The sequence below is a fragment of the Ochotona princeps genome, chromosome 22 (assembly GCF_030435755.1).
Source record: "Ochotona princeps isolate mOchPri1 chromosome 22, mOchPri1.hap1, whole genome shotgun sequence".
In the NCBI taxonomy this organism is placed as follows: Eukaryota; Metazoa; Chordata; class Mammalia; order Lagomorpha; family Ochotonidae; genus Ochotona; species Ochotona princeps.
The window spans coordinates 29,012,130-29,037,259 of record NC_080853.1 but is presented as its reverse complement, the minus strand read 5'-3'; the positions used below and the strand labels follow the sequence as shown (position 1 = coordinate 29,037,259).

The following is a 25,130-nucleotide window of genomic DNA, read 5'->3' as shown; positions in this document are numbered from 1 at the left end:
GTTAACTACCAAGTGAAACAGCCATCCTAGAAGTGCTGCATTTGAAATACTTTGTATGAAAATCCTTCCGGAATTCAGGGCAAAACAGAGTCCAAATTCATTCTAATGGTAATAGACCAATTCCCCCAAATCTCTCAGAACAGCCTGCATAATGACATGAGGCCAGGGCACCACTTAAAGTTATCTGGGTTACCACTCGGCTCTTTGAAATCCCTCTTCTGATCATGGAAGATTTCAGTCATTAGTTTTCAGGAATTTTTCTTTGTGATGTTGTATTTTTGCCCACAGAAGCTGGACGAATGAAGTATATTAAAAAAGGGAGGAGGGAAACGTAGGTCAGAATTACGTTTGATGAGGCACCAGGATGCAGAAGAGGTGGTGGGCACAGGCAGAGCTCAGATCTGCCTTGGCTGAAGGTGGATGCTGTGACAAGAGGCAAACGCCTTATACTCTCTGAATTTCAGCTGCCTTATCCATTCAGGAGGATATTTTCTCCTTGCCTTGCCAGGGTTACTGTAGGAATTAAATCAGTGCCTTAAAAGAGAAGTTCTTTGAAGCAGGAATTCAATCATTGGCAGCTACCACCTTGTAGGATTAGTGGTACAGGTTAGCCAGTGGCCAAGTCAAGCTCGAGATCACTGCAATTGTCTTGATACTCTAAGTGGTTCGCCATCCCTGGTGCCCTGCATCAGGAAAAGCTGTGTTTAAGTTCTGAGCGGCCTCCTGGGCACGCTCTCTCTCACTGTGTCACCTTTGTGACTGTTGCTGTTCCCATTCATATTTGGCTCTACACAATACTCCCAAGCAGGTGAGCAGAAGGCACCGGGTTCTTTATTACTGCAGAAAAAACCTCCTGCCCTCAATGTTTTGTCCCAGTCAGAAGTTCCATTTCTGTCCCCTGAACCCATTAAGCAAACCCAAGTGTTCAAGAGGAGTGTCTGTGCCTCTGGAGGCTCTGGGGGCAGCAGCTGACCCCGTGTGCTCTTCCTAGGACATTGTTTCATCTCATTGCTAGTGTCAGTAGGCAGGATTGGCCACAGGGCTGTGGAGAGCTCTGTGTGTAACTCAGGTTTATGTGTATATATATAAATAAACCTGAAGCAACACGGCTCTGTGAGCTCTATTAAACATGAAGAAAGCCACTTGGTGGGATAATACATCTCTGATGGCTCCAAAGTCTGACTCCCTGACAAAGCACGTTTTAGGGAGGGTATTACGATGCATCTGAAACGTTTATTGCTTGATGAACTACTCCTAAAACACAGTGGCCTAAAAAAACAACAGTTTCTCTCTGATGAGTCCGTGGGCTGTCTGGGCTGTTCTGGCTTGTCTGAGTTGGTAGGACTGAAGGACCCTGAGTGGCCTCACTCGCAAGGCCGGGGCTCCAATGACACAGGGTGCTGAGATAACCACCTGGTCCTCCCTCTCTACTGGAAGGTCCTCCCTCTCTGCTGGCTTTCCACCTGCTTCTGGAAGAGATCCCAGCAGTTGCAGAGTAAGCTCTAAGAAATGAGCACTTTTTCAAACCTCTGCTGGCATTGTATTTGCTGTTATTCCATTGGCCAAAGTCAGTCATGTGGACTGCCCTGAGATCAGTGTGAGAAGGGAGGAACCTAAGAGGTGAATTTGGGTAAGAAGAATTGTGGACATCATTAATACACATTCAGACATAGCCTTAACATTTAATCATTTTAGATCTGAGAAACCAACACCAGAAATTAACCTCACAAAGGTTCTAGTATTAGCCTCATGGTGACGCAGGATGAGGTTTTCCCAGCTTTGATCTCCACAATGACATAAGGGAGAGGATTGCTAGAGGGTTGAAGTTCCTTTGCTCTTGCAAAGCCAAGCAGGACCCCACTTGGCATCACTGCATTTATACTGGAGTCTACCAGTGTGATATGAACTGTACCCTTGTGATTTAGTAAGTTTTTCTGAACTTACCCCTTTCCTCTTTTTTATGAGTGTCAAATACACTATAATCTGTACTTGGAACTGATTTTATTTTCCTTTAACAAAATCTGGCCTGGGTGGTATACAGAGGATGTGACTGAGTGTTCATGTGGGCGATGTAACCCGCCATGCCAGGCTGCTCTCCCAACAAGTGCAGAGTTGTGTGACAGTCCCAGGCACATCTCTGGTATCGCAGGTGGATTAACCAAGAGATGCCCACTGCAGAATCCTTGGACAGATCAGCAACTGGCCCTACCTCTCTATTGTACAGTGTTGCTGCCCAGTAAGAGATGGAAGAAAGGCAGGAGTCTTATGCTGGAGAAGGGGGCCAGTTCCCTAACAAGAACCAGTAGTTTCAAGCATCTGCTTGGCGCTGTGTTTGGAAAACCGATCCTTACAAGAAAATCTAAGTTTGGAAAAATCCTTGCTTGGGGAGGAGAAAAAAAAAAAACGGAAGGGATCCCTGGAGGTGTGTGAAGTATAAGCAAACCGTCCGCTCAGAGTTAGGGAACAGGACCCCACCACAAAGCCCCCAGCCAGCTCTCAGATTGTGCCTAATGGGCCGATGAGGCTGAGTGACCCTAGGTTTGCATGAGGAGTGTGCAGCGTGAAACCATGTCAACAACAGCCCAGGCTGGCATGAGGCCTAGAGTTCAGGTAGAAACATGTGTGCACAGCATTCTTGCGGGGCCTATGTAATAATGACCCCACGAGCTGGTGGAAACACAGGGCACCCCGTCCCCACAGGGCACATGCCTGCAGCTCTATACTGGGCACCAGCAGAGGCCGTGTGGCCATGGGAAGGTTTGCGCTACCTGTGAGAAAGGAGGAAGGACCGCAGGGAGGTACTGCCAGAAGAGCTGTAGGGAGCTACAGCCAGGCTTGTCTTTCTATGGATGGGACAACCTTGAACAAGTCAGCTAGTCACCCCAGGACTTTGCTTCTGACCTAGCAAGGTGCCTGTCTCCTCTGGCCCCTCACACTCCAAGCCACCCACCCAGCCAGCCTATTCGACTCGTCCTTCTTCTATACCATTCACCAACTTCTAATATGCTGTGTAAGTTACTCATTTTTGTGCTCATTCATTACTGGCTCTCTTGTCACCAGGACAGGGATCTGCAAAAGCTATACTTAAGGATATATCACACATACCCTGAGCTGCAGCCTGGCAGATAGTCAAGGAGCCCGTCACTCACTGTGTGGCTTTTGAGCAGTGACCTGAAGAAGCATTGCTAGCCAGCCATATCATGCCTAAATCAATCATCTTGGAGTACTGCAGTGCATCAACCCATCCCAGCAAGAGCAGCTTACTATTTTCTCATGATTTCTGGGGCTCAGGAACCTGGGCAGGGCCACCAGACTCACCACCCACTCCTAGGTCATCAGCTGCATTCAGCCCCCCCCACCACCACTGAGAAGGGCTGAGGGCTTCACAAAGTCTTTTCTCTCATGCCCAGCATCTTAGGGTCTGCCATGTGGATCTTCTCTTTCTATAGGTCACCTCATAATTGGGTAACTGAGTACGCAGGGAAGGAAGGAATAAGGGTGATAATATTGGCAAACTGCCAGGCACGGTTACTCCATGAGCTCATGCTCTGCAATGCACTGCTCTCAATCAACATCCCCAGGCATCTTTTAGGGAGTCAGGCCCTGGACATGTACTCCTGACCAGAGAAGTCCCAAACGTCTCTGGCTTCACCAAGCTGAGCCCTAAATCACCCCTGGAGTGGGAGGTCTTTTAACCCTTGCTGGCCTCCGGACCCCTCCAACAGTGGGAAAAACCGCATGAGGCAGGCCACCTGAGGGCTGCCTGACAAGGGGGTATCTGGGGACTCTTTGTTGGTATTGATGATCATCTCCCTGGTTCTCTTCCAGATTCCACAGATGGTGAGGGTGACTGGAGTCTCTGGTCCGTCTGCAGTGTCACCTGTGGGAACGGCAACCAGAAACGGACCCGATCTTGCGGCTACGCATGCACTGCAACCGAATCTAGGACCTGTGACCGTCCCAACTGCCCAGGTAAGTGTGTGTTGTGGTGTCAAGCTCAAGGCAAAGTTGTTTTGTTTTGATTTTTTTCTTCAATTTACATTGAAAACCTGTAATTACAGTTTTAAAGATGACCATTACCCTAAGACTTCTGAGCAGAGTAAGAGAAGGGATAATTAATGAATGTAATGGATGAAAAGTTGGATTTTCTGATGCACAGTTGCAGTAACCATGACCTGAAGGACAATACTACATTGTATTTTTTTTTTTTTTAATTTAAAAGAGGGACTCTGGTTTGTGTGGGCCTTTGATGTGGGATTTTGTGTGTGTGCCTCAAAGAGACACAAAAAGCTAAACAATCATAGTCTGATAAGGATGCCAGGACAGAGGTTTAATCGCCATCTGGAAAAACCACAGTTAGTCCTGCTGGTGACATCTGAAAGTTACGGAGGATTCCAGAGACAACAAACTGGGACAGCTTAGCACTTAATTACTATTCTCTGTGGTGAGTGCTTCAAAACTAAAATGAATTGCAAACTTGGCAAGACACCATTTGGGGAAGGACTACAGTGGTGTTTTTCAAACTGTGGTCAATGGCCCAAGTCCAGTCTAGGACCTGTTTGTGAGGGACCCATACATTTTTAAAGGGGTTTGAAGAGCAGAAGGAAGGAAAATGTGGAGGAGGAAAGCAGGTGGAGGAGAAAGGAAAGAGGAAAGATTAACAAGGAACAATCAAAGACCATCTATGACCTACAAGGCCTAAAATTCTATGGCCCTTTATAAAACCACACACACACACACACACACACATACATATTACTAACTCCATGTTTATAGTTTTACTCTGTAGCCCCCACTGCCAGTTAGAGCACTAATATCATTAGCCCTTTCCAGATAACATACATTCCAGATGGTTTCATCTAAAAGTACCAAAACAAACAAAAATACGTATATATCAGCTCCATACTGCAAACTTCTTTCTACCTGCAGACATGCTGTTTGCAAACTAGAGATATCTGGAACAAGAGAAGAAGTGGAGAGGGAGATAGAGGATCAGAGACAGAGAGGAAGGGTCAGGTTGGAATGAATGTGTCTATTGGCAAACGGGCTGAAATGTGCGCAGTGGCTCGGATTCTGCATCAGCCTCACTGGTGGAGCACAAGGAAGTGGCTCAGCTGTGAAGATAATCCCTGTGACCTCTTCCTTGCATATCAGAATGGGCTGAGCTGCAGGTCTCAGGGGTGGAATGTGAATGGGTAGACATTAACCATGAGAATAGGAGGAGGGGTAAGAAGACAGGAAGAAGAGAAGGAGAATACAAAGATGATGATGATGAAAAGGAGAATGTGAAGAGAAAGAAAATGAAGATGAAGAAAAATGAAAAAGACAATGAATAAGATATTTTGAGTACCCAGTAAGTCTGCTCCTAAGCTGGATGTATGTTATATCATTTAGTCCTCACAATCGATAAATGAAATGGCCAGATACTTATACTGTACCCATCTGATACATATGGGAACTAATACAAAAGATCAGGAGGAAGTAACTGATATGGGATCAGAACTCTAGAGTTTATGTTTTCAATCATTAGGCTCTTGACCTCTGCTGGGATAAAGGTGGTGGCTGAGCCACACCTGGTTAGAGTCAGCACTGCTGCCAGGGCTCAGGGCTTGCCATGATGCTGTCTTCAAGAACTGGCATTTAGATTCAACGTGGTGGGCATGGCTAGTTCATCAGGGTAGTGGGGCGGCAGGGGGACTGTTCTCTGCCACCACTCAAATATCCCCTCCTTCTCTCCTGTCACTGCTAAGAGCGGTGTAGCCAACATCCCTGTTCGGATGTTCTCCTCTCCCCTGGCCTTCTCTTCCTTCTATCTGTTCTACAGCTTCTGGCTTTTCCAGCTTTCCAGATTCCACTGGAACATCAGGCATTTCCTTTTTGGTGGAATCTCTTCACTCATTTGGTTTGCAGACTCTCAGTCTTACTGGATGGACTTACAGGGTAGACAAGATCTCTCGCTGGCCTGGCAGTGGCTGCAGTGTGAAAACCCGTCTCCTCTCTCCACCTTCCCAGTATCTCCTTCATCTCCTCCACCGGGGAGCATGAAGGGGTCTCACATAATGTTATACCCAGCCATGCCCAGCAGGGAAGCAAGGGCTCACCAACCAATGTTTCCAAGTCCTTCCATACTCCCTCTACTGCCTTAGCTTGCACTGAATTCCTGTTTGTCAAGGGAGCCTTGTTAGGGGTCACAGTTTGGAGCAGGAAATCTGAACAACGCAGGGCTCAATACCTTACAACAAGTGATGAGAATCCCAGCATGCTTTCTGAAAAGCACCATATATCAGGCTTGCTGTTCTGAAACACGAGATGTCTGATCTTTGGCTACAAAATGCTGCATCTTCAAAATGTGCTCCACAAAGCTTGAAAAGCATTACCAAACTTTGACTGGCTACTGCTCTTTCTTTACATAATCACTTTGAATTCTCTCAACCCCCTAGGGTAGAGCATTGAGTTCTGCCTCATTTTACAGATGGGAAGACTGAGGCCCTCAACAGTAGACTGCCTTGCTGGAGATCACCTGGCTAGCAATGATGTAACCCCAGGCAGGCAGTTTCCAGAGACATGCCATTAACCACCACACTCTATTGCCTCTGCTTGGGCTTGTTACCCTCGCTCCCCCAGATGGCCCTTCCGATATGGGTTGCTCACTGCCTTACATCCCATCCCTGGCGCCCTCCTGGGTGAGACCCTGGGAGTCATCTGGGCACATTTGGATCTGATTTCATGCTGCAAATGGTATCTGGGTTTTAATATATTTTACGCGCTGCTACCTGCTTTTAACTGTTTGCCCTGTTGGCAAGTTACTGCCAGGAGTAGCAATGAATACAAAGCAGGCTTTGTTCAGCTGTATTTGTTTTTTATTTGGGGAGAGGGGTAACTGTTTCCATAGAACTGGGGAAAAATGAGTTCTTGTCTGTGTTCAGGAATTGAAGACACTTTCAGGACAGCAGCCACTGAAGTGAGCCTGCTTGCGGGAAGCGAGGAGTTTAATGCCACCAAACTCTTTGAAGTTGGTAAGATGTTTTTCTTTTTCTTTTAATATCCAAATATTGATTTAGCGCTTTGGGGATTCCTTTCGCCTTTGCAATGCCATCCTTGGATCCATGTAAATGCTTCATTTTTCCCTTCTGGGACCCATTCTTCTCACAAATTTCTTGTGCGTTAATGTACTCCAAGCAAGAGAAGGCAGTGCTGCAGGCTCCCCTGCACACACTGGGCCACACAGCATGTCTGCGGCCACCCAGCTCAGCAGACAGCCTCCCCAGCAAGGAGCAGAGGGGACCACTCTCCTCCCTCAGCGCACATTCAGTCCACAGCAGGGGCCCGAGCTCCTCTGTTCTCAGTCATCCCTCACCAGCTATGCTCAGTAAAACAAGTTCTCTGGGTAGGCATTGTGTAGTGGGTTAAGTTGGTCCTTGGGATACCGATATGTCATACTGCAGTGCCAGTTTGAGTCCCAGCTACTCTGTTTCTGATCCAACTCCTTGCTAAGGCTCTTGGGAAGCAGCAGATGATGGAACAGGTATTTGGGTCCCTGCCTCCCCTATGCAAGACTCAGTTGGGGTTCCTGGCTGCTGGTTTTGGCCTGATCCACCCTGAGCTGATGTGGCCATTGAGGGAGTGAACCAGCAGATGGCTCTCATTCTAGCACTTGGTCTCCCTGTTCCCCTCCCATGACTCAGCCTTTTCAATCAATTAATTCTTTTTAAAACTTGAAAAAAGAAACTCAAAAATCAGTTCTATAACAGAGGAAAGGGGAAAAAAAGGAATTTTCTCAATACCATACACCTCCTTCTTTTCAAGAATTGTCCATAAACCTTTGATATGTTCTGCTATTTGATGGCATAATTCCTTTTGCAACCTTTCTTTGTATCACTTAAAAAATCTTTTGTAGACATCTCCCTGCCACCTCAGACACAATCTGGCTTGTCATGTGTCCTTTTTTCTCCCCTAAGCCAAGCTATGGAGGAGCTAACTTGGCAAGCAGATATTTTTTAAATTGTCCACAAAAGTCAGGCAAGGATCTAGGTAGAACAGCTTGGAACAAAAGCAAAGGCTAATAAGAAAGGATTGAAAAAGGCATGGGGGAGAACTATAATTAAACTGAGAAGTAGGCCTTTCACCTGCTAGTTAAGATGTTTGCACCCTGTATCCGTGTGCCATCATCCAGCTGCAGCCCCTGACTCCAGCTTTTTGCTAATGCTGACTCAGGGAGACAGAGGCGATGGGAGACCTGGATTGCACTGTTGGCTTCTGTCACCACCCAGTTCCAGCCATGGTGGGTATCAGGGAGTAAAGCGGCAGAAAGGAAGCTCACTTTCACAGCCTGGTGAGGGAGAGCAGGAGAGACTGACAAACTCAAGAACTCATGCTTCATTCATCCATGACTTCGCCACCATGGTTGGAACACAAGACATCAGCCCCCAGCCCCTCCATGGGCAACAGTGAAGAGCTCTTACTGCTTCTTGGCCTGAGAGGATCAGGACAGGGAGTGGGGATCATCGCCCACAGAGTGCTTGGCACTCAAAGTGACCAACCAACCTGTTCCAATCAGGGAGGGGAGAGATAGAAATGTCCTGATGTCACCTTCTGTCTGGCTTATGGCCTATCTCCCGTTAGTGCAACGCAACTGGAACACAAAGGCCTTGTTGATACAATCTGCATAGCTCAGCCATCCAGGGCAGGAAGAGGCATGAAGCAAACATCATAGAACTGAGACCAGATGGGAAAGTCTTTGCACAAGGTCGAAGGCCAAGTTATTTAACCTAACACTGCCTCCATTTTCTGCTCTGTCAAATGTGTGTGAGCTATTACTGAAGAAAATGGATCAGTATTTGGAAAGCATTTTAGAACATAGCCATCATACTGAACACTCTATACAAATAAAAAAATAAAATCTAGTTAATGGTTTCCCTGTTGGTAGATGAATACAATGCCTGTATCTCCTGGAAGAAAAATGCCCCTCACTGGATTTTTTTTAAGACTGCTTCCAAAACTGATTCTACTTGCTGTGTGGGCACTCCCCATAGAGCCCTGCTGTGCCCCCAGGACTGGCAGGTGCTGTTTCTGACACTCCTGACTGGTCTTTGGTGTTTGAACATCCAAGGGGCTCCCTGCCTTCGCCTGCATTCATACACTGACACATTCCTCCCTGGTCTTGGTTTTCTTTAGACTGGCACTCTCACCATTAACACTTCCCTGCAATAGATTCTGTTGGTGACGTCCCATGCTCCCCACCTGCCGTGTCCCTGCACTCTAGCCTAACCTTCCAGGAAAGAAACTCCTGCCTTTCTTTGCCTGGAGTTTCTCTTGGCGTGAACTCACTGCTTATGAACTGCACACAGCAGGTCAGGAGCAGCCTCTATGGGTGACTGAAGGGAGCTGGTGGATAAATTTCCTGGTCCCCTCCAGATAAAATCTGAACTTTGTCAGGAGGAGCTGTATTCTCTGGATTACTGCAAGCAAGGAAGCATATCATTTCCCTCTTATTGCAACAGAGAGAAGACTGTGCTCGGTCTTCAAAGTTGTTAAGAGCTAGACACAGCGGATAGAGCTGGGGAGGGAAGCAAAAACAGCAAGGAAGCGGGATGAAGGGTAGGGGGAGTGGGATAACAGAGCTGAGAAGGTTTGAAAAATGTGTAAGTTAAACTTGCCTCTTAATTCCTTTTTCTTGCCAACATTTTGAAATACCCTCAAACGGTGACTGCAACATGCATTAAGTTAAAACAGGGAGACAAGGTTAAAATGGAAGACCGTCCTCACATGTTCCTTTTGGGTTTCTCCTTTCCCATCACCACTGACTTAGAGCAGGGAGGCAAAGCAGCCGCCGGAATCACTGTGAGGCATGGAAAAACAGCACCACGTTTATATCGTCGGTCCCTGATTAGATGTAGGAATTATACTGTATGTTCCCCCAAAAGAAAGCAGCAGCAGTTACAATGGTGGTTAAAGGGGTGGGATGTGAATATTCATTGCGCATATTCTCTTTACTTTTCCAAATATAAGAGAAGGAAATTTTTGGTAATGTGAGGATACTTTCAAAAATTAAATTAAAAGATGTTTATTTTGGTGTAAAAATTTGCAGTTTATGCATAATTCTCATAATATGCATTTTCATGAACTTAAAAAACATCCTTCATATTCAAAGATTTCAAAAGTGTTTTGCACCAAAATAATCATCTATTAATTCCAGTGAGGCAAGAAAGTCTTCCAAACAAAGAATTTCTTTGACTCAAAGGAGGTGAGACTAGTCAACCCTGCCAGCGGCTTGGGGATCCAAAGGGTGGTCGCCTCAGGAGGGGGGCTGCTGACTGCACTGCCGTCCTGCAGCCTGGCTTGGCGCTGTGGTGAAAGGGTTTCTACGCCATCTCTTTCAGACACGGACAGCTGTGAGCGTTGGATGAGCTGCAAAAGCGAGTTCTTAAAGAAGTATATGCACAAGGTGATCAACGACCTGCCCAGCTGCCCCTGCTCCTATCCCACCGAGGTGGCCTATAGCACGGCCGACATCTTCGACCGCATCAAGCGCAAGGACTTCCGCTGGAAGGACGCGAGCGGGCCCAAGGAGAAGCTGGAGATCTACAAGCCCACGGCCCGATACTGCATCCGCTCCATGCTCTCCTTGGAAAGCACCACGCTGGCCGCCCAGCACTGTTGCTATGGCGACAACATGCAACTCATCACCAGGGGCAAAGGGGCGGGCACACCCAACCTCATCAGCACCGAGTTCTCGGCGGAACTCCACTACAAAGTGGACGTCCTGCCCTGGATCATCTGCAAGGGCGACTGGAGCCGGTACAACGAGGCGAGGCCACCCAACAACGGGCAGAAGTGCGCAGAGAGCCCCTCCGACGAGGACTACATCAAACAGTTCCAGGAGGCCAGGGAGTATTAGAGACGAGATGCCGCCTCCGGTTCTGTGACAAACACGGGGCCCTGATCTGCCAGCAGGCACCCTGTCCTTCCCATCCACCTGGGTGTGTATCTGTACAGACCTCTCAAGTATTACTGAAGAAATTATACTAGGGGTGTACACTGGTGTGCCATGTGCAGTCCCTGCAGACCTCCGGGATGTCCTCCCACGGGCATGTGGACAGGAGGAAGCCATAGTGGGTGTGAGTCAGGTCACACCGTATCCGATGTTTCCCAGAGAAGAGGAGGAAGAAAGAGACTCAAGGTGTAAACCTTGTAAGCCGTCCTTCTATATAACTTATTTAATGCAAATGTGGTTTAAGCTTTACCTTTTCTCTGGAGTTGGCCTTGTGAAGCTCCTCACTGCTGTGACAGTTCAGAAAGAAGCGGGCTTGGGGAAGTGGAAGGGAAAGGGAATTTTGTAATGATTTCTTTAGAAATATGCAACGCAATGGAAATGTATTAAGACAAGAAAACACCCACTTTGAACCAGGTGTTAATTAGCCGCTAGGCACCGTGCAGGGGTTCCAGATGCCAACATTCTCTTGCCTCCGTTAATGGTTAATGGACACTTTTAGGAGCAAATTTGAGGCCTGGTTTTAAATAGGCTTTAAAACAAGAGGTCAATATTAGCTTAATTCTATGATTCCACTACAATACCCACCTCTCCCCATAGAGTTACTGTGCATGTATTATTATGTTCAGAAGACTGCAGGAAGATCAGACATAAAAACAAGGAGTAGCACTTTTCCAAAGGGGGGCGGGAGGTATAAATATATGTGGGAAAGGAACATGGATTTCATTTCACTTATTTTAATGACACCTTAATTTTTTTCTCCAGTTTATTCCTAGTAAGTAAATATGAAAGATGAGGAAGGGCTGAAGTCTGGGAAATCCTAATTTTATATATATATATACATATATATACATACATATATATTTTAAGAAAGAGGGGGAAAAACTTCATTATTTTTGTAAAGTATTTATTGAGCCATTGGGTCTTGTGCATCAAGCAGTTGTAAGATAACCTGGTTCTGAAGGGTGGAACTTAGGCCAATAAAGAGTTGGTTTTTATGCAAACTTTCACTTGCAAAACTCCAGGAAAAGAGAATATACATATATATATATATATTATAAAATCATAATAAAATTATGTTCTTACATCCTTGTTTTATGAGTCAAATCCCATTAAATAGTCCTATTGAAGGTAAGGAGGAGTCCAGGTAGGCAGGAGAAAAATTCAACCCACATGGAAATAAATGCTTCACTGACTGACACAATGGTACTTACAACACCCTATCCCAAGGACGTCTACTGCTCCCATAGGTGGACACTCCCTGACCCCCCACATGGCGTTGATTTACCCAAAGCTAAGACAGCCCAACCCAGTGCAAAGGCTCTAGACAGCCCTAGCTGAGTGGTACCACTTCTAGATAAAATCCTGCAGTTACAAGATTCAGTAGAATTCCTCATCAGGCAGATGGGAAAACCAGGGTTCCAGAAGTGTAGATCATACTGGATGTACTTTTCATTTCTTAGCCCAGTCCTCTTTTTATGATATCACATTTTGGTGATCCTTATATTCTTGGTGTTTTTTATATTCCCAATTCCACTGTGAGATTCTCCTGATAAAATGCTATTCTGATGGAAAAGCTCCTGTCATTTATGCCCAGGAGTGAATTATTTACACTCTAATATAAACTGTCCTTCAAGATATTCAGGTCTATCCTAATAATGGACTAAAAGCCCTTATTCTCATGAACTGAGGGTCCATATACCAGAAAAGCAGACTTGGTTTCTAGGTTTCTAGTAACAGGACAACTATTCTTTTTTTTTTTTTTTTCATAGTTTTGAAAACAAAGAGAAGCAAAGAGAGACTCTTAGATCTGCTGGTTCACCTCCCAAATGCCCACAACAGCCAGGACTGGGCAGGACTGGGCAGGACTGGGCAGCAGCTCAGAATTCAGTCTGTATCTCAAACATGAGAGGGAGGGACTCAAGCACTTGAGCCATCGTCTGCAGTTTCCCAAGACACATCAGCAAGAAGGTGGATTGCAGACAGAGGAACTTGAGGCGCCAACTGGTCCCGCGCTATGGAATATGTCCCTAGGGCAACTTAACCAACTACATACAGCACAGCACACGTCCCAGGGAAACTCTTTTTCCACAGAGTTGACTGCCAAGAGTGTATCATCTTTGCATTGATGAGTTCCCTGGCAGGACAAGTATTCAAGTAGAAGCTAGAGATAATGTAATTGGGATGTTCGATTGAGTGATAACAAGAGACAAAAATGTACTACAACAAGAGCCTCTTGTAAGTTCAACACAGATTGGTAAAATAGCAGCAGAAATCAGGGAAATGTCTATTCATTCCAGTTCATTCCAATTACAAAAGCCGAAAAGAAGGAGGGAGTTACACATTCAGATTAAGACACAAAACTGGTTTTCTTAAAACTAGAATGTAGAGAATAAAAAACAGCAAGATTAGAATGGGGAGTCTTAGGGCCGTGTCTAAGGTGGTGTTGTGCTAAAGTTGTAGCGTGGAATGGCATGGAGAGCTGAGTTCTTCACACTACGTTGACAGAGTCTGACAACAGCAATGTTTTCCCCAGGCTGCGTGATTTTTGATATCAGATGTTGTTGTCCTAAGAGTTAACTGGGGACAGAGCAGAGCTTCTTAACTCTGCCCGCGGAGAATATCCCTGGTCATTCACAGAACAGCAGCATGGTCCCACACCTCTGGAAACATACTTAACTCTAATCTGCCTCTGTCAAGATGGGCTCATTTTCAAGCCGCAAAGCCCCAGAAGTCAATAAGGCATTCTCAGAAACCCAGGCCTCAGTGCCCAGAGCATTCAATAAGTCAGAGACCCTGACCTGAGTCGGCACCTGGGCCATACCAAGGAATTCCCTGAATGGATGGTGGATCAACTGCCCAATGGGAGACTTTGCTTCTCATGTCAGCCACTTCACATACTGCACCTGTAAATGTGACCGCTGGCAGCTGCTCACATGTCTGTCTCTTCAAATATTTTGTCCCTTGGCCTCTCTCTGCAAAGAACATCTTTCCTCACCATCCACTGGGCCTCTGGAGGCTTCCATCTCAACCGTGGCAGAGATGGCCAAGGCCCTCTAGTGGCTGCACGTGGGAGCTGGGAGGGAGAGGCCAAGAAACTGTCTTCTTCTACACAATAACTTTCCTTCTACACAATCCTCGTGTCTAACGTGATCATAGGTTTCCCCCCAAGAATTGCCATCATTGTATCCAAAGGAGTGGAATTTCCCACACTGAGTTTAAGGATAAAAGAACAGGTACTGTACTAGCAACAGCTTTCTGAGTCTACATTCTGTATCTGTACCATGGAAGGTCAACATTATTGCATCCATTTTATAGATGCAGAAAAGAAGCCAGATGACCCACATCATTCCACTTGGTAAGTGGCAGCATTAGTAGAACTGGTTCTCTCTCTGATTGCCAAATTTGCATCCTGAAACGACCCCTGGGCTCCACAGTTCTTTCCATTCAGGGACTCACTCTACCTTTGCCCCAGTTATCTAAAGAGGATTCACCTTTATCAATAAATTGTGCTCACTTCTCTCATATTCCATACGAGGATTTTTCTGATTCTGTGATGCATCCTTGTTCAGGTTAGGGTAAGTCAGAGCCCAACATTCCAGGAGATTATTCGCTCCCTGGAAGATGCAGACTGCTCAAACCCAACTCCCTCTTTTTAGAGGATAGTTGCCTAATAAATGAGTTTGTAATTTAACATAAAGTAAAACACTTTTTTTCTTTGAAAGGCAGAGAGAGGGATGGAGGGAGAGGGGGAGTAGGGAAGAGAAAGACAGGGGTTGGAAAGAGAGAGAGGAGAAGAGAGAGAAACAGGCAGAGAGACAAAGAGAGAGATCTGCCTTCTGGTTTGCTCTCCAAATGTGTGCAGAGCCAGGGCTGGGCCATGCTGAAGCTAGGACCCAGGAATTCCTCTGGAATTCCCGCATGGGTGGCAGAACCCAAGTAGTCGAGTCATCATCTGTTTAGTTGAATCAGAAGTGCAGGCTGTACCCAAAGTCAGGTTCTCCGATATTTGTTATGGATGTTCAAAGTGACAAGTTAACCTGCTGTGCCACATCTCAGCGTCCCAAGACAAAAATCTTGGATCACGCATGTATTATACTGAATTATTTAAGGTGACATGAGTCACTGTAATTATCAGCCTTCAAAGTCACAGGCTTGTTAACACAAGTCTAATGAGTACATTTCTAAGAGGTCTAAGTGATGCAGGCTCCTTCTAACTGTAGTTCTGTATCCTCAAGGTGTGACCTAGATGGCCCTGGGGGATACCCCTAATCCAGGCTGCTCAAAGAGAACACATGCAAATTTGTCTATGAGCCAGGAAGCAAGGTGATAATTATTACATCGCTCTCAGAGCTCCCTTCCACAAGGAAGCATGGGGCTGAGAAAGCAGAGCTTTCTGTGTGAGCACCAAGACAGTTTCTGCCAGAGGAATAGACCCCCAACCAGTTGATTACCCTGCAGCAAGAAAGGCACCCAAAAGTGTGACCAAAGTAGTCAATGCAAGAAGGCCTTCTTAGCCCTCAACCATCTCCCACAGTGTGTGATAATGTCAGCCAAAACTTACTTTACTGATCTGTAAACTACCTGCTCTTCCTACTTGGTGACAATTACTTCTGAAGAACCCCATGGCCCTTGGCATATTCGCTCAGACTAGCCCAACTTTCCACTGGCACTTCTGCAACTCTCTGCTGGATGACCTTCTCTAGGGACTGAGCCCACTTAGCTCAGAGACCGGTGGAAAGAGGGGGCCAGCAAGCTAGCTGTGTCACATACCCTCTTCCCCAGGAGCATGGGATTAATCATAGGAACTCGCTGAATGAATATCCCAGCTCCCTCACCTGACAAGGGATACAACTGCCAAGTATATTTTTTCCGACTTGGCAGTGTCCCCCCAGTAATGGCCTCGTTGGGAGCACACCCTTTATAGGCTTTCTTCTCTGTGTCTCTCTGCCACCCAGGCTTCTCCGCGGAAGCTGCTTGCTGAGATGCTTCTCTCGGGGCACGTTTCTGAGCGTTCCCATGAGAACTTACCAGAAGCTTTAATACTTCTTAAGTGCTATTTAAACAGGAGCTTATTGTTACTGCTATCATGCATATTCATAAATGAGATTTTATTGTAAATGAAGAATATACCAAAAAAGACAGGCCAGTTGCAGTCTACTGAGAGACAGACTCTGATAGATTGGATACTAAGGCTTCTCAGAGTTCATGGGTCATACTAGCAAATAACTATGAGTGGGTCTGTAAATTTTTGCATCAGAATAAACTTATCAAATTTGTTTTTCCATGAACTATTTGAAGTTCCCTAAATACCACTGATCATTCAAAATAAAAGCCATTTCTTAATGATTAAAGTCAACAAATAGAAAATTATTCTGCCCACCACCTCTGCATGTTTTCAGCACTTCTTGATTTGAGACTTTGTTCCCTCACTGACCGTGAGTCTGTACCGCTCCAAGGAGCACACTTGGAGTGACAGTGCTCAAAGCAGTTCAGCAACACTGATGCAAATCCCTCACAAGTGTCACTTTTGCCCCAACATAGAAAGAGCTATGAAAACGTCTCGCAGGAAATGTGGGAGAGGAGGGCATAGAGGTGGGGCTATCTCCTTGTCATCCATTTACAATTTCCAATGGAAAAAATATGTGATCATCACCATTATGCCTGCTCAATTTCAGACAAATTGAAGGCTTGCTTTAGTAATTATTGTGTGGGTATCTGCAGAGACATACATCCTGGTGCACAGATCCAACATGCAGTAGTGTAAACTAAGGTACAACATTTATAGCCGATTGCTTTCCTGAAGTTTAGAATGGTCTTACTGTATAGGATCAGAAATAGAAGAATATTGTCTGGGATCAGAGCTAAGATTTTTCTGGAACAAATTTATGGGACTAGTTACTCTTTGTTGAAACCCAGCAGAAGAACAAAGCTTAATTAGATATGGATGATTGTTTTTAGATGTAGAGATCTTCAGTTCAACATACAAGTACCAGTGCCTTGTTGTAATGGCAAGAATCGCAGCATCCTTACATTTCAGTGGGAGAGGAATTGGCAGGAAACTTGACCAAGACACAGCTGCAAAGTTGGGCAATAATTTTATGACTTTGCTAATTTTCTATCTGTTCTGAGAATAACAAATATGCCCTTACAGATGATCATGCTTGCCCTCAAGATGAAAAAAGAAATAAAAAACAACAACAAACTTTAAACAGTACAGAAAACCCTTTCATTCTTGAGGCATGTAATTCATGGATGATTTTCAAAATGTCATGTTTGAATTGGGAGAGTAACATTTCTTGAATTAATCAGGCAGTTGCTTCATGAATATGACTCAAAGGATATAAAAATTTCAAGCCTGGTTTTCAAAAAAGAAAAAAAGGATTTTTTTTCATGAAATGATGTTTATTTTTCACAAAGGTCATGGCTAAATATTAGGTTTCTTTGCCATGGAACAGAACAGACTAAATGAAGTGTTCTTTCATTCCTTGGTAAAAGGAAATCTCAGCAGATCTTAATGAGCCACCTTGCATTTTTATGCCGCTGGATTCCCAATTTAACTTGGTCAATTTGTCCCCTTCTTTATTTTCCTCTTCCACTTGGCTTTGGTGATAATCTTTGGGTTTGTTTGCTTGTTTACATTTTGAATTTCTATTCTACCTTTGGAAAATATAACCAATGAAGGAGAAAGAAAGGAGAGGGAAAAGAAAAAAAAAAAAAACAGGAAAAAAACGGACAGGATTTCACAGGATGGAATTGCCTTTAAAGTGGCTAACGCACCTCATTAGTGCTACGCTCACACAGCAAAGGTAAGGTCTTCGCAAAGGGAAGACAAAAAAGATTCTTCAAGTTGCCCTGCCTAGGGCTGCCTGGCCAAGGCCAGGCCAAGACTGCCCAAAGGTCTAGAGCTTCAGAGCCCCTGGACCAGGGGTCAGATATTCTATGTTGGTTACTGGGAGGGTAGGATTTCTTGTCAACAACAGTTTTGGGTCTTCATTGAGGTATCCAAATGAGCGGAGGCCAGAGTCAACCACTTTGTTACTCAGAAATCAGTCTGCCACTGAGCACTTCTTGAGTGTTCTCTTCTGCAGGATATAGAACATCCGGGCAGGGAAAGAAAGCACGCATCAAGTGCGGCTCAATCAGCTCTGGCTCACGTCACTTGGCAGCAATGAATGCAGAAAGCTAAAGATGGACATAAACCTGGCAAGTCTGCTCGCTCTTCTACCTTCCCTTCTGTTTCAACACCATAGTTGTGTAGCCACCTGCCTCACAGCTCGCCCCCAGCCCCCTTCTACACATTTGTAACCAATTGGCCATCCTTCACGCCAATATTTCTCAAACACACTGAACATTTGATTGATGTACATACCAAGTGAGAAAAGTGCACGTGTGTTGTAAGTTCAACGAATTCACATCAAGTGAACACACATGCGCAGGTGACCATAATCATGACTAAAGAAGTAAAACGCAAGACTTACAAGGGAGATCTTTAGGGGGACAGAAATGTTCTCATTGAATTGGAAAATTTTAAAAACTTAATTTCTTCACATGTATATTATATCTCACTCCAAAGTACACTGTGTGACAAGGATCCATTGTGACAGCTGGTCTTGTCATACGAATACCAAGGAGTGTACTTACTTACACAGTCTGGATGGTGTTGGTCACTTGACGTGGTCCCATGAGATCAGCACCACACCAAATCATACAGCATATTGTTTCACAAGTTCTTCCTGTAGACACAAAGAGTACCATATAAACCAGTAGTATGATAGCTGATGATTGTATTTCTATGTGACTGGCAGCAAATGAGTAATGCACCAGGAGTAACATATCATGCTGTGATATTACAATGACAATCCCTAAGAGCTTCATTTGTATAGCTTAATGGAAATACAGCAATGTAGGCAATCTAACATTACGTAAGGTAGCATGCTGTGGCATGTGACTATAATTAAGAAGACATTACCAGCACTGTCATGGCCCCCGCTCTTCATAAAAAATCATCAGCATCGTGACATTTGCATCATGTACATGCCTTGTCTGACTTCGAACTTCAACTAAATGGACACAAAAGCTTATGCCTCTTGAGAATCCAACAGCTTTTTCTCAACGTGCTACTAGGCAATTCTTCCTTACAGCTGTTTGTAGGGCTAGATCACTCATTCTCGTTACTGCCTGTGAGCGTGTGACTACATCATGTATTTATTTAGCAGTTTCTCAGGAAGAAGTATTTGGGTAGTTTTCAGTTTGGAAGCTTTACAAACTGTGAACACCCCAGGGTTTGTCTCTAGGCACTGATCCATACACATTTGTATTTGGAGTGGAATTAGTAAGACCTAAAGCAGGTGTTTCTTTAAGTGTGAACTGTTTGGCATAGACTCACACAAATACAGACATCTTGTCTTTGACAAAGGCATAAAGACAATATAATGAGAAAGATTGGCTCTTCAACAAATGCTGGAATGACCAGACACACATATATAAAAGAAAAAAAAATCTAGACACAGATTTTACACTAATCACAAAGGTTAACTCAAAATGAATTTTATAATCAGCTTAAATACGAAACACCAGACCATAGAAGTCTTAGAAGACAACATGGAAGAAAAATCTAGGTGCCCTTGGTTTTGGCAATGACTTTTCAGATGCAAAGCAAAAATACAATTTGCAAAATAAGAAAGTAAAAGTTGGGCTTCAATAACATTAAAAATTTCTGCTCAACAAAAAATAGTGCAAACACAATCCAAAGACAAGCCACAGGCTGACAGAAAATACTTTCAAAGATACATCAGATAAAGAATCATTATACAAATACAAAGAATTAGTAAAATTTGAAAAAGAAGGACATAAGCAATCCAATTGCACACTCTGTGCTGAAATATCACATCGTACCCCGTAACTATGTACAACTGTTATGTATTAATCCAAGTAATCTATAAAGTCCTGGTAGAAAACGAATTAAATCATTCCAGGAGAAGAAAGTCGAAGGCCTCCAGCGGAGGCTTCAGGGAAGACACGTGCAGAGATGTCCCACCCAGGGAGCCACACAGTGAGCCACCATCGCCCGCTTAGCAGAACGGTCCAAACCATGGCACAGTCCCTCCCAGATGCTGGCCAGGCTGCGCTGCCATGGGAACTCATGGCTGTGGGAATGCAACATGCGACACAGGCTTTCGAAGAATATTCTGGGGTTTCAGCCGAGCCTGAAGATAGTCCCGTCTTAGGTCGCAGAGTTGTTCTCCTTGGTGTTTCCCTGGGGTCACTGAAATATTACGGTCAAGCACAAGCCTGCATGAGAATGTTTGCAGCAGCTTCATTCATAACACTCCAGCTTAGAGCAACCAAGATGTCCTTCAGGCTTGAGTCAATAACTGCAGTATTTCCAAGTAATCGAGTATGACTCATTACTAAAAATAAATGAGCTATTAAGTCATGACAAGACATAGAAGAATCTTAAATATATATTAACACTAAAAGCAGCCAATCTTAAAAATACACACACTATATGACTCCAACTACATGCTATTCTTGAAAGGGCAAAATTGTCGCTACAGTAAAACTCCAGTGTTAGTGGTTCGGCATTATGGCATGAGCCTCTGCCTGCACTGCCGGCATCCTATATGGGCACCAGTTCGTGTCCAGCTGCTCCACTTCTGATCCAGCTCCCTGCTCGAGGCCTGGGACAACAGCGAAGGATGACTCAAGTCCTTGGTCCCCTGTGCCCATGTGGGAAACCTGGAAGAAGCTGCTGGCTCTGTTGAAACCATTTGGGGAGTGAACCAGTGGGTGGAAAATCTCTCTCTCTCTCCCTCTCTCTATCCCTCCCTCCCTCCTTCTTTCCACAACTCCAGCTTTAAACAGAAATAATATAAATCTTAAAAAGCGCACTGGTTGCCAGTGGCTGGGGGGAGGAAGGAACAGTTGAAGAGCAGATCTGCAAGACAAATTACTGCCGGTGAGGCCGTGACAGTGCAGACACGTCGGCCCCGTAGAGTACACAACACCCTGAGCAAACTGTGGGCTCTGGGTAACTCCCGCATCGTAGCAGAGAGGCTACCTGGGCAGAGAAGCTGGTAAGTGGGGAGCGGGCCAGGCAGGCTGCTCATGGCAGAAAGAGTCTTGCGAGGGGTGCCTTACCTTTTGCTGTGAACCCCCAGGTCTGCCAAAATCAAGTCTGCATTTGAAGTGAATATTTGACAGAAAACCCCATTCATCACGGAGAATCGAACAGGACATGAGCGATCAGCTTCTGAGCCACTCCTGGCCAGCGCTGCGTGAGCGAGACACACGCGCTCTCTCGCCCCACGGGCCGGCTCCCCGCGCCCCACGGGCCGGCCCCCCGGGGCCTTTCTGAAGCTTCCCATCAGAGACTGCGCAGATTGAGTCGGGCTGGGACCCACAGCTGAACCCGCTCAGCGCTCACCGCAGCCGGGGTTAGGGAATGCCCCTGAGTTAATCCTATCAGAGTACAGTCACCTGTGACAAGAGGGCCAAACAAGCTAGCGATGAGAGGAGAGCCCATCAAAGTCTGGCCCACTCTGTCTTGTTTTTAAGTCAAGCAGGAAACGGGGCTCATTTTTTCAGGTTTTTAAAGTTACTATAGTGCAGAAAGATAGGAATGGGGTAAAACCTATCACTCCAGGGAAGTGTGAAGTGTGTATATCTATTTACACATTACTGTCAATTAAGTGTACACACACACACACAGAGTGAGGAAGGCCCGAGAATAACCGGTTTGACCTGCTTATCCCTGGGTGTGGTGGGGAGGCTGGGGGCTCAGCAAGGCTCTCTGAAATGCCAGGGCTGCTCCTGGGAACTGGCAGGCGGCCTTGCTGCTGGTACCCCGCGGAGACAAGGACACACAGTTCTGAAAACCGCACCTAAGGGCTGGGCAGCCGCAGAATTTTCCCAATTTTCAGGAAATAACCCTGAACCCCAAAGTCAGAGGCTGGAGTTGTGCAGAAAGCTTATTGCACCCTTAAATAAGTCTAGAAGGTGATGATCCCGGGTAGGTTGGGGTCCGGTTCCTTTCATTTTAACTGCTCCATGTTTCTCTTTAAGCAAAATCCATTCCGTAGTTTGAGGATGCCTGACTGACCAAGCTGCAGCCATTACATTCATATTCCAGCCCAAAATTTTAAAAACAGGACTCTTCCAGAAGGTTAAAGATACCATTTCTCTTTGCATTCCAGGTACAAAATTTAGCTACATGGCCATAACTGTGACAGTCAAGAAAACTGTCTATCTGAGATAGCCACATGCCTCACACTAGAAAAGAAACAAAAAATATATGACAAAGAAGATGATGCTGGAGAGAAAACTGGCTGATTCTTCCACAGGGCCTAGGCCACACAAATCCTGACAGCAGCAGTCCAAACTGGTCTGTTGTGTGTGGTCTGACCTCAAACAGGGATATAGCCCTGCTTCTAGAAAAAAGTTTTAGAAAGTTCCAGACCCTCCCCCCACCGGCACTGCAGTATGAATCTAATTTTCATCTCCCAGTTGCGTTTACTGCCTAAAGGACTCATCCTGACCATCCTTGTCTGTTTCCTTCACTGGCATCCACGCAGGTCCAGGCAGGTGCAGTGACATGCAGCCACTTTCAAGAAGTGTTTGAGAAGGTGAGGAGTGGACCACGACATGCAATTGGCCCCTGCAGAAACTCAAGATTCTTTGCCATGTGCTTGTACATACTAGAGACTGTTCCTGAACCCGCTTCTCTCTCCATCATTTTCTAAGAGTGGGCAGAATGGGGAGAGGCAGTGGATTCACGTTATTGGGCTGTCCTGTCTGGGTTGGAGTGCCTAATTGGCAACGAGCAGCTGTGTGACCTAGTGCAAGGTGCTTAATTTCTTAGTGCCTTAGTTGTCTCATTTTCTTTTCTTTTCTTTTCTTTTTAGATTTATTTTCATTGGCAAATTGGATACACAGAGAGGAGGAGAGACAGAGGAACATCCCCTTCTCTGATGATTCACTCCCTAAGTGGCCACAATGGCCAGAGCCAAGCCCCTCTGAAGCCAGGAGCCAGGAGCTTCCTCTGGGTCTCTATGTAGGTGCAGGGTCCCAAGGGTTTGGGCCGTCCTTGACTGCTTTCCCAGGCCACAAGCAGGGAGCTGGACTGGAAGCAGGGGGCACTGGGGCATGAGCAGGTGCCCATATGAGATCCTGACAAAGCAAAGCAAGGTACCAGGGTACCGCACCAGGCTCAGCTGTCTCATTTTCCAAATATGGTACATAAAGGGTACTGCTGTTCATGGGGCATTGCTGATGAGTGAATGAGTTATCAGTTTTACTATGAAAATGATGTATCATTTTGAATAGTGATTAGCACAGAATAGTAAGTAAAATGCACTAAGAGTTCAAACAAGTCTTTTGCAAAGTCATTTTATTTTTTTTCAGCATCTTAAAAAAGATTGTCCTCTTCAACAGTGCTGGAAAACTGCCAGCCAGCATAGATGCCTTCCAATTTGGCAGCTCTTTGGGTTCAGGCATTTCTCAGAATTGCCCTACTCCCCATAGTGAGTCAGTTCATCATGGTCAAAGGTACATCTCCTGGAAAGGCTTAAGGTTTTCTGAAAAAGAAACTCCACTCCTGCTGCCCCGCCCTGCATCCTTGGCTGATGCAGCCAGTGCAGGCACTGACTCTAATCCTCTCCCTAAACCCTCCACCTGCCAACTCGCTTGCTTCATAGCATCTCAACCGCTGGCCATGTTGCAAACAGAGATCAACTCCCTTTGATGCCCGGGACCAGAGGAGGCCCATATGAGGCTTTTCTTTGTTTCTAAACAACTGAAGAATTCAAAGAGGAAGAAGTGGCCTGTTGGTTTTTGTTTTGTTTTGTTTTGTTTTTAAGCTATCTTTTTCTGCTCGAATAGAAAGAAAAACCCCAAGACCCAGGAAATGACCCAAAGAGACAGAAGACCTGACCTGGAGACGGAGACAGGAAGGCAGGACAAGAAACGGCTGCACTGTTTCGATTAGCCGCTCAAGGACGGGGTAGATCTTTATCTAATCAGACAGTCTACCCAGGAAGTCCCTGGGATCAAAGTAAGGGGCTTTTTTTTTTTTTTTTTTTAGCACTGTGTCAACTTAAAAACGGTACCAGCAGAAGCCACAGGTCTGGACAAGCTCACACCTCTCCCCACCCCCACGGGCCTGACCTGTCTCAGCATCTGAACCCTCTTAACATTCCATTTGGAAGAAAGCCCCAGGATGAAAGGAGTCCCCAGGATGACTGTAGGAAGAGACCACATGGGACAAAGGCAGGCGGCAAATGCCACAGCCCTGCCTGGCTCACTGCTCCGGGGACAGGCATCACCAGAATCAGTCTTTGGGGGACTTCACCCTACCACATATTCCCGGGAGCAGAGGAGTTTCCAGGCAGGAAAGCAAGCAGCCACTTGACACAGCACTTGGCAACCTCTCAGGTTTGGGCTCGTGATTACGTGGAGGAAAAGCAGCACAACGAAACCTGTGTCTTGGAGCAGAGGAGGGCAGGAGTCCAGAGTCCTCAAAGGCCTCGTCCACGTGAGGGGACAGGCAGGGTGGAAATGGGGTTTGTGTAAAGCCACAAGACACACCACATCACAGGAGAAAAGACAGTGGCTAAGGAAATACGATGGAATGCAGTGCAAGGAGGATATTACATACACTCGCATTATTTATCCTTATCCAAATGCTTGAGTGTAAGGAAAGAATGCAACACCGTGGAGCAAAGTGCTGTGGAACTTAGGAACCTTTAAAATGATGGGTCAGAGGTGCAGAAAACAAGGTCGTCTTCACATTACAGAAGCATGAAATCTACACTCACACCCTTCCGTCTTACAGAAGGCCAGCCTGATTTCATCTCAGTGGCTCACAGCCTTTCCGAAGAAATCAGGCTGCTTTGATTGGTTTGAATCCCTAACCAGGATTGTCTATTTTCTCTTTAAAATGGCAATGAAGCTTTCACTGACTCAGCTAGAAAGGGGCTGGAAGACAGGTGTCTTTACAGGTTCTTCAGTTTCTCAGGGGCAATGTCTTAAGTTGATGCCGGTTACATAGTAGAAACAGTGTTTAACACCACTGCAAAAACAACCTTCTACAGGCGTACTCAGGTATGTTATGGACGCGCTGAAAGCCTTAGAAACGATG

General features: G+C 45.6%; 1 protein-coding gene across 1 annotated transcript in view; it reads left to right on the top strand.

The window, feature by feature from the left end:
• ISM1 (isthmin 1) overlaps positions 1-11,036 on the top strand; it is a 62,534-nt gene extending 51,498 nt beyond the window's left edge. The window contains exons 4-6 of the mRNA XM_004593361.2: positions 3,829-3,972; positions 6,927-7,016; positions 10,380-11,036. Coding sequence (XP_004593418.1) covers positions 3,829-3,972; positions 6,927-7,016; positions 10,380-10,897 — 752 coding nt within the window. The 3' untranslated portion in view covers positions 10,898-11,036. The remainder of the gene's footprint in view (positions 1-3,828; positions 3,973-6,926; positions 7,017-10,379) is intronic.
• Positions 11,037-25,130: the final 14,094 nt, after the last annotated feature.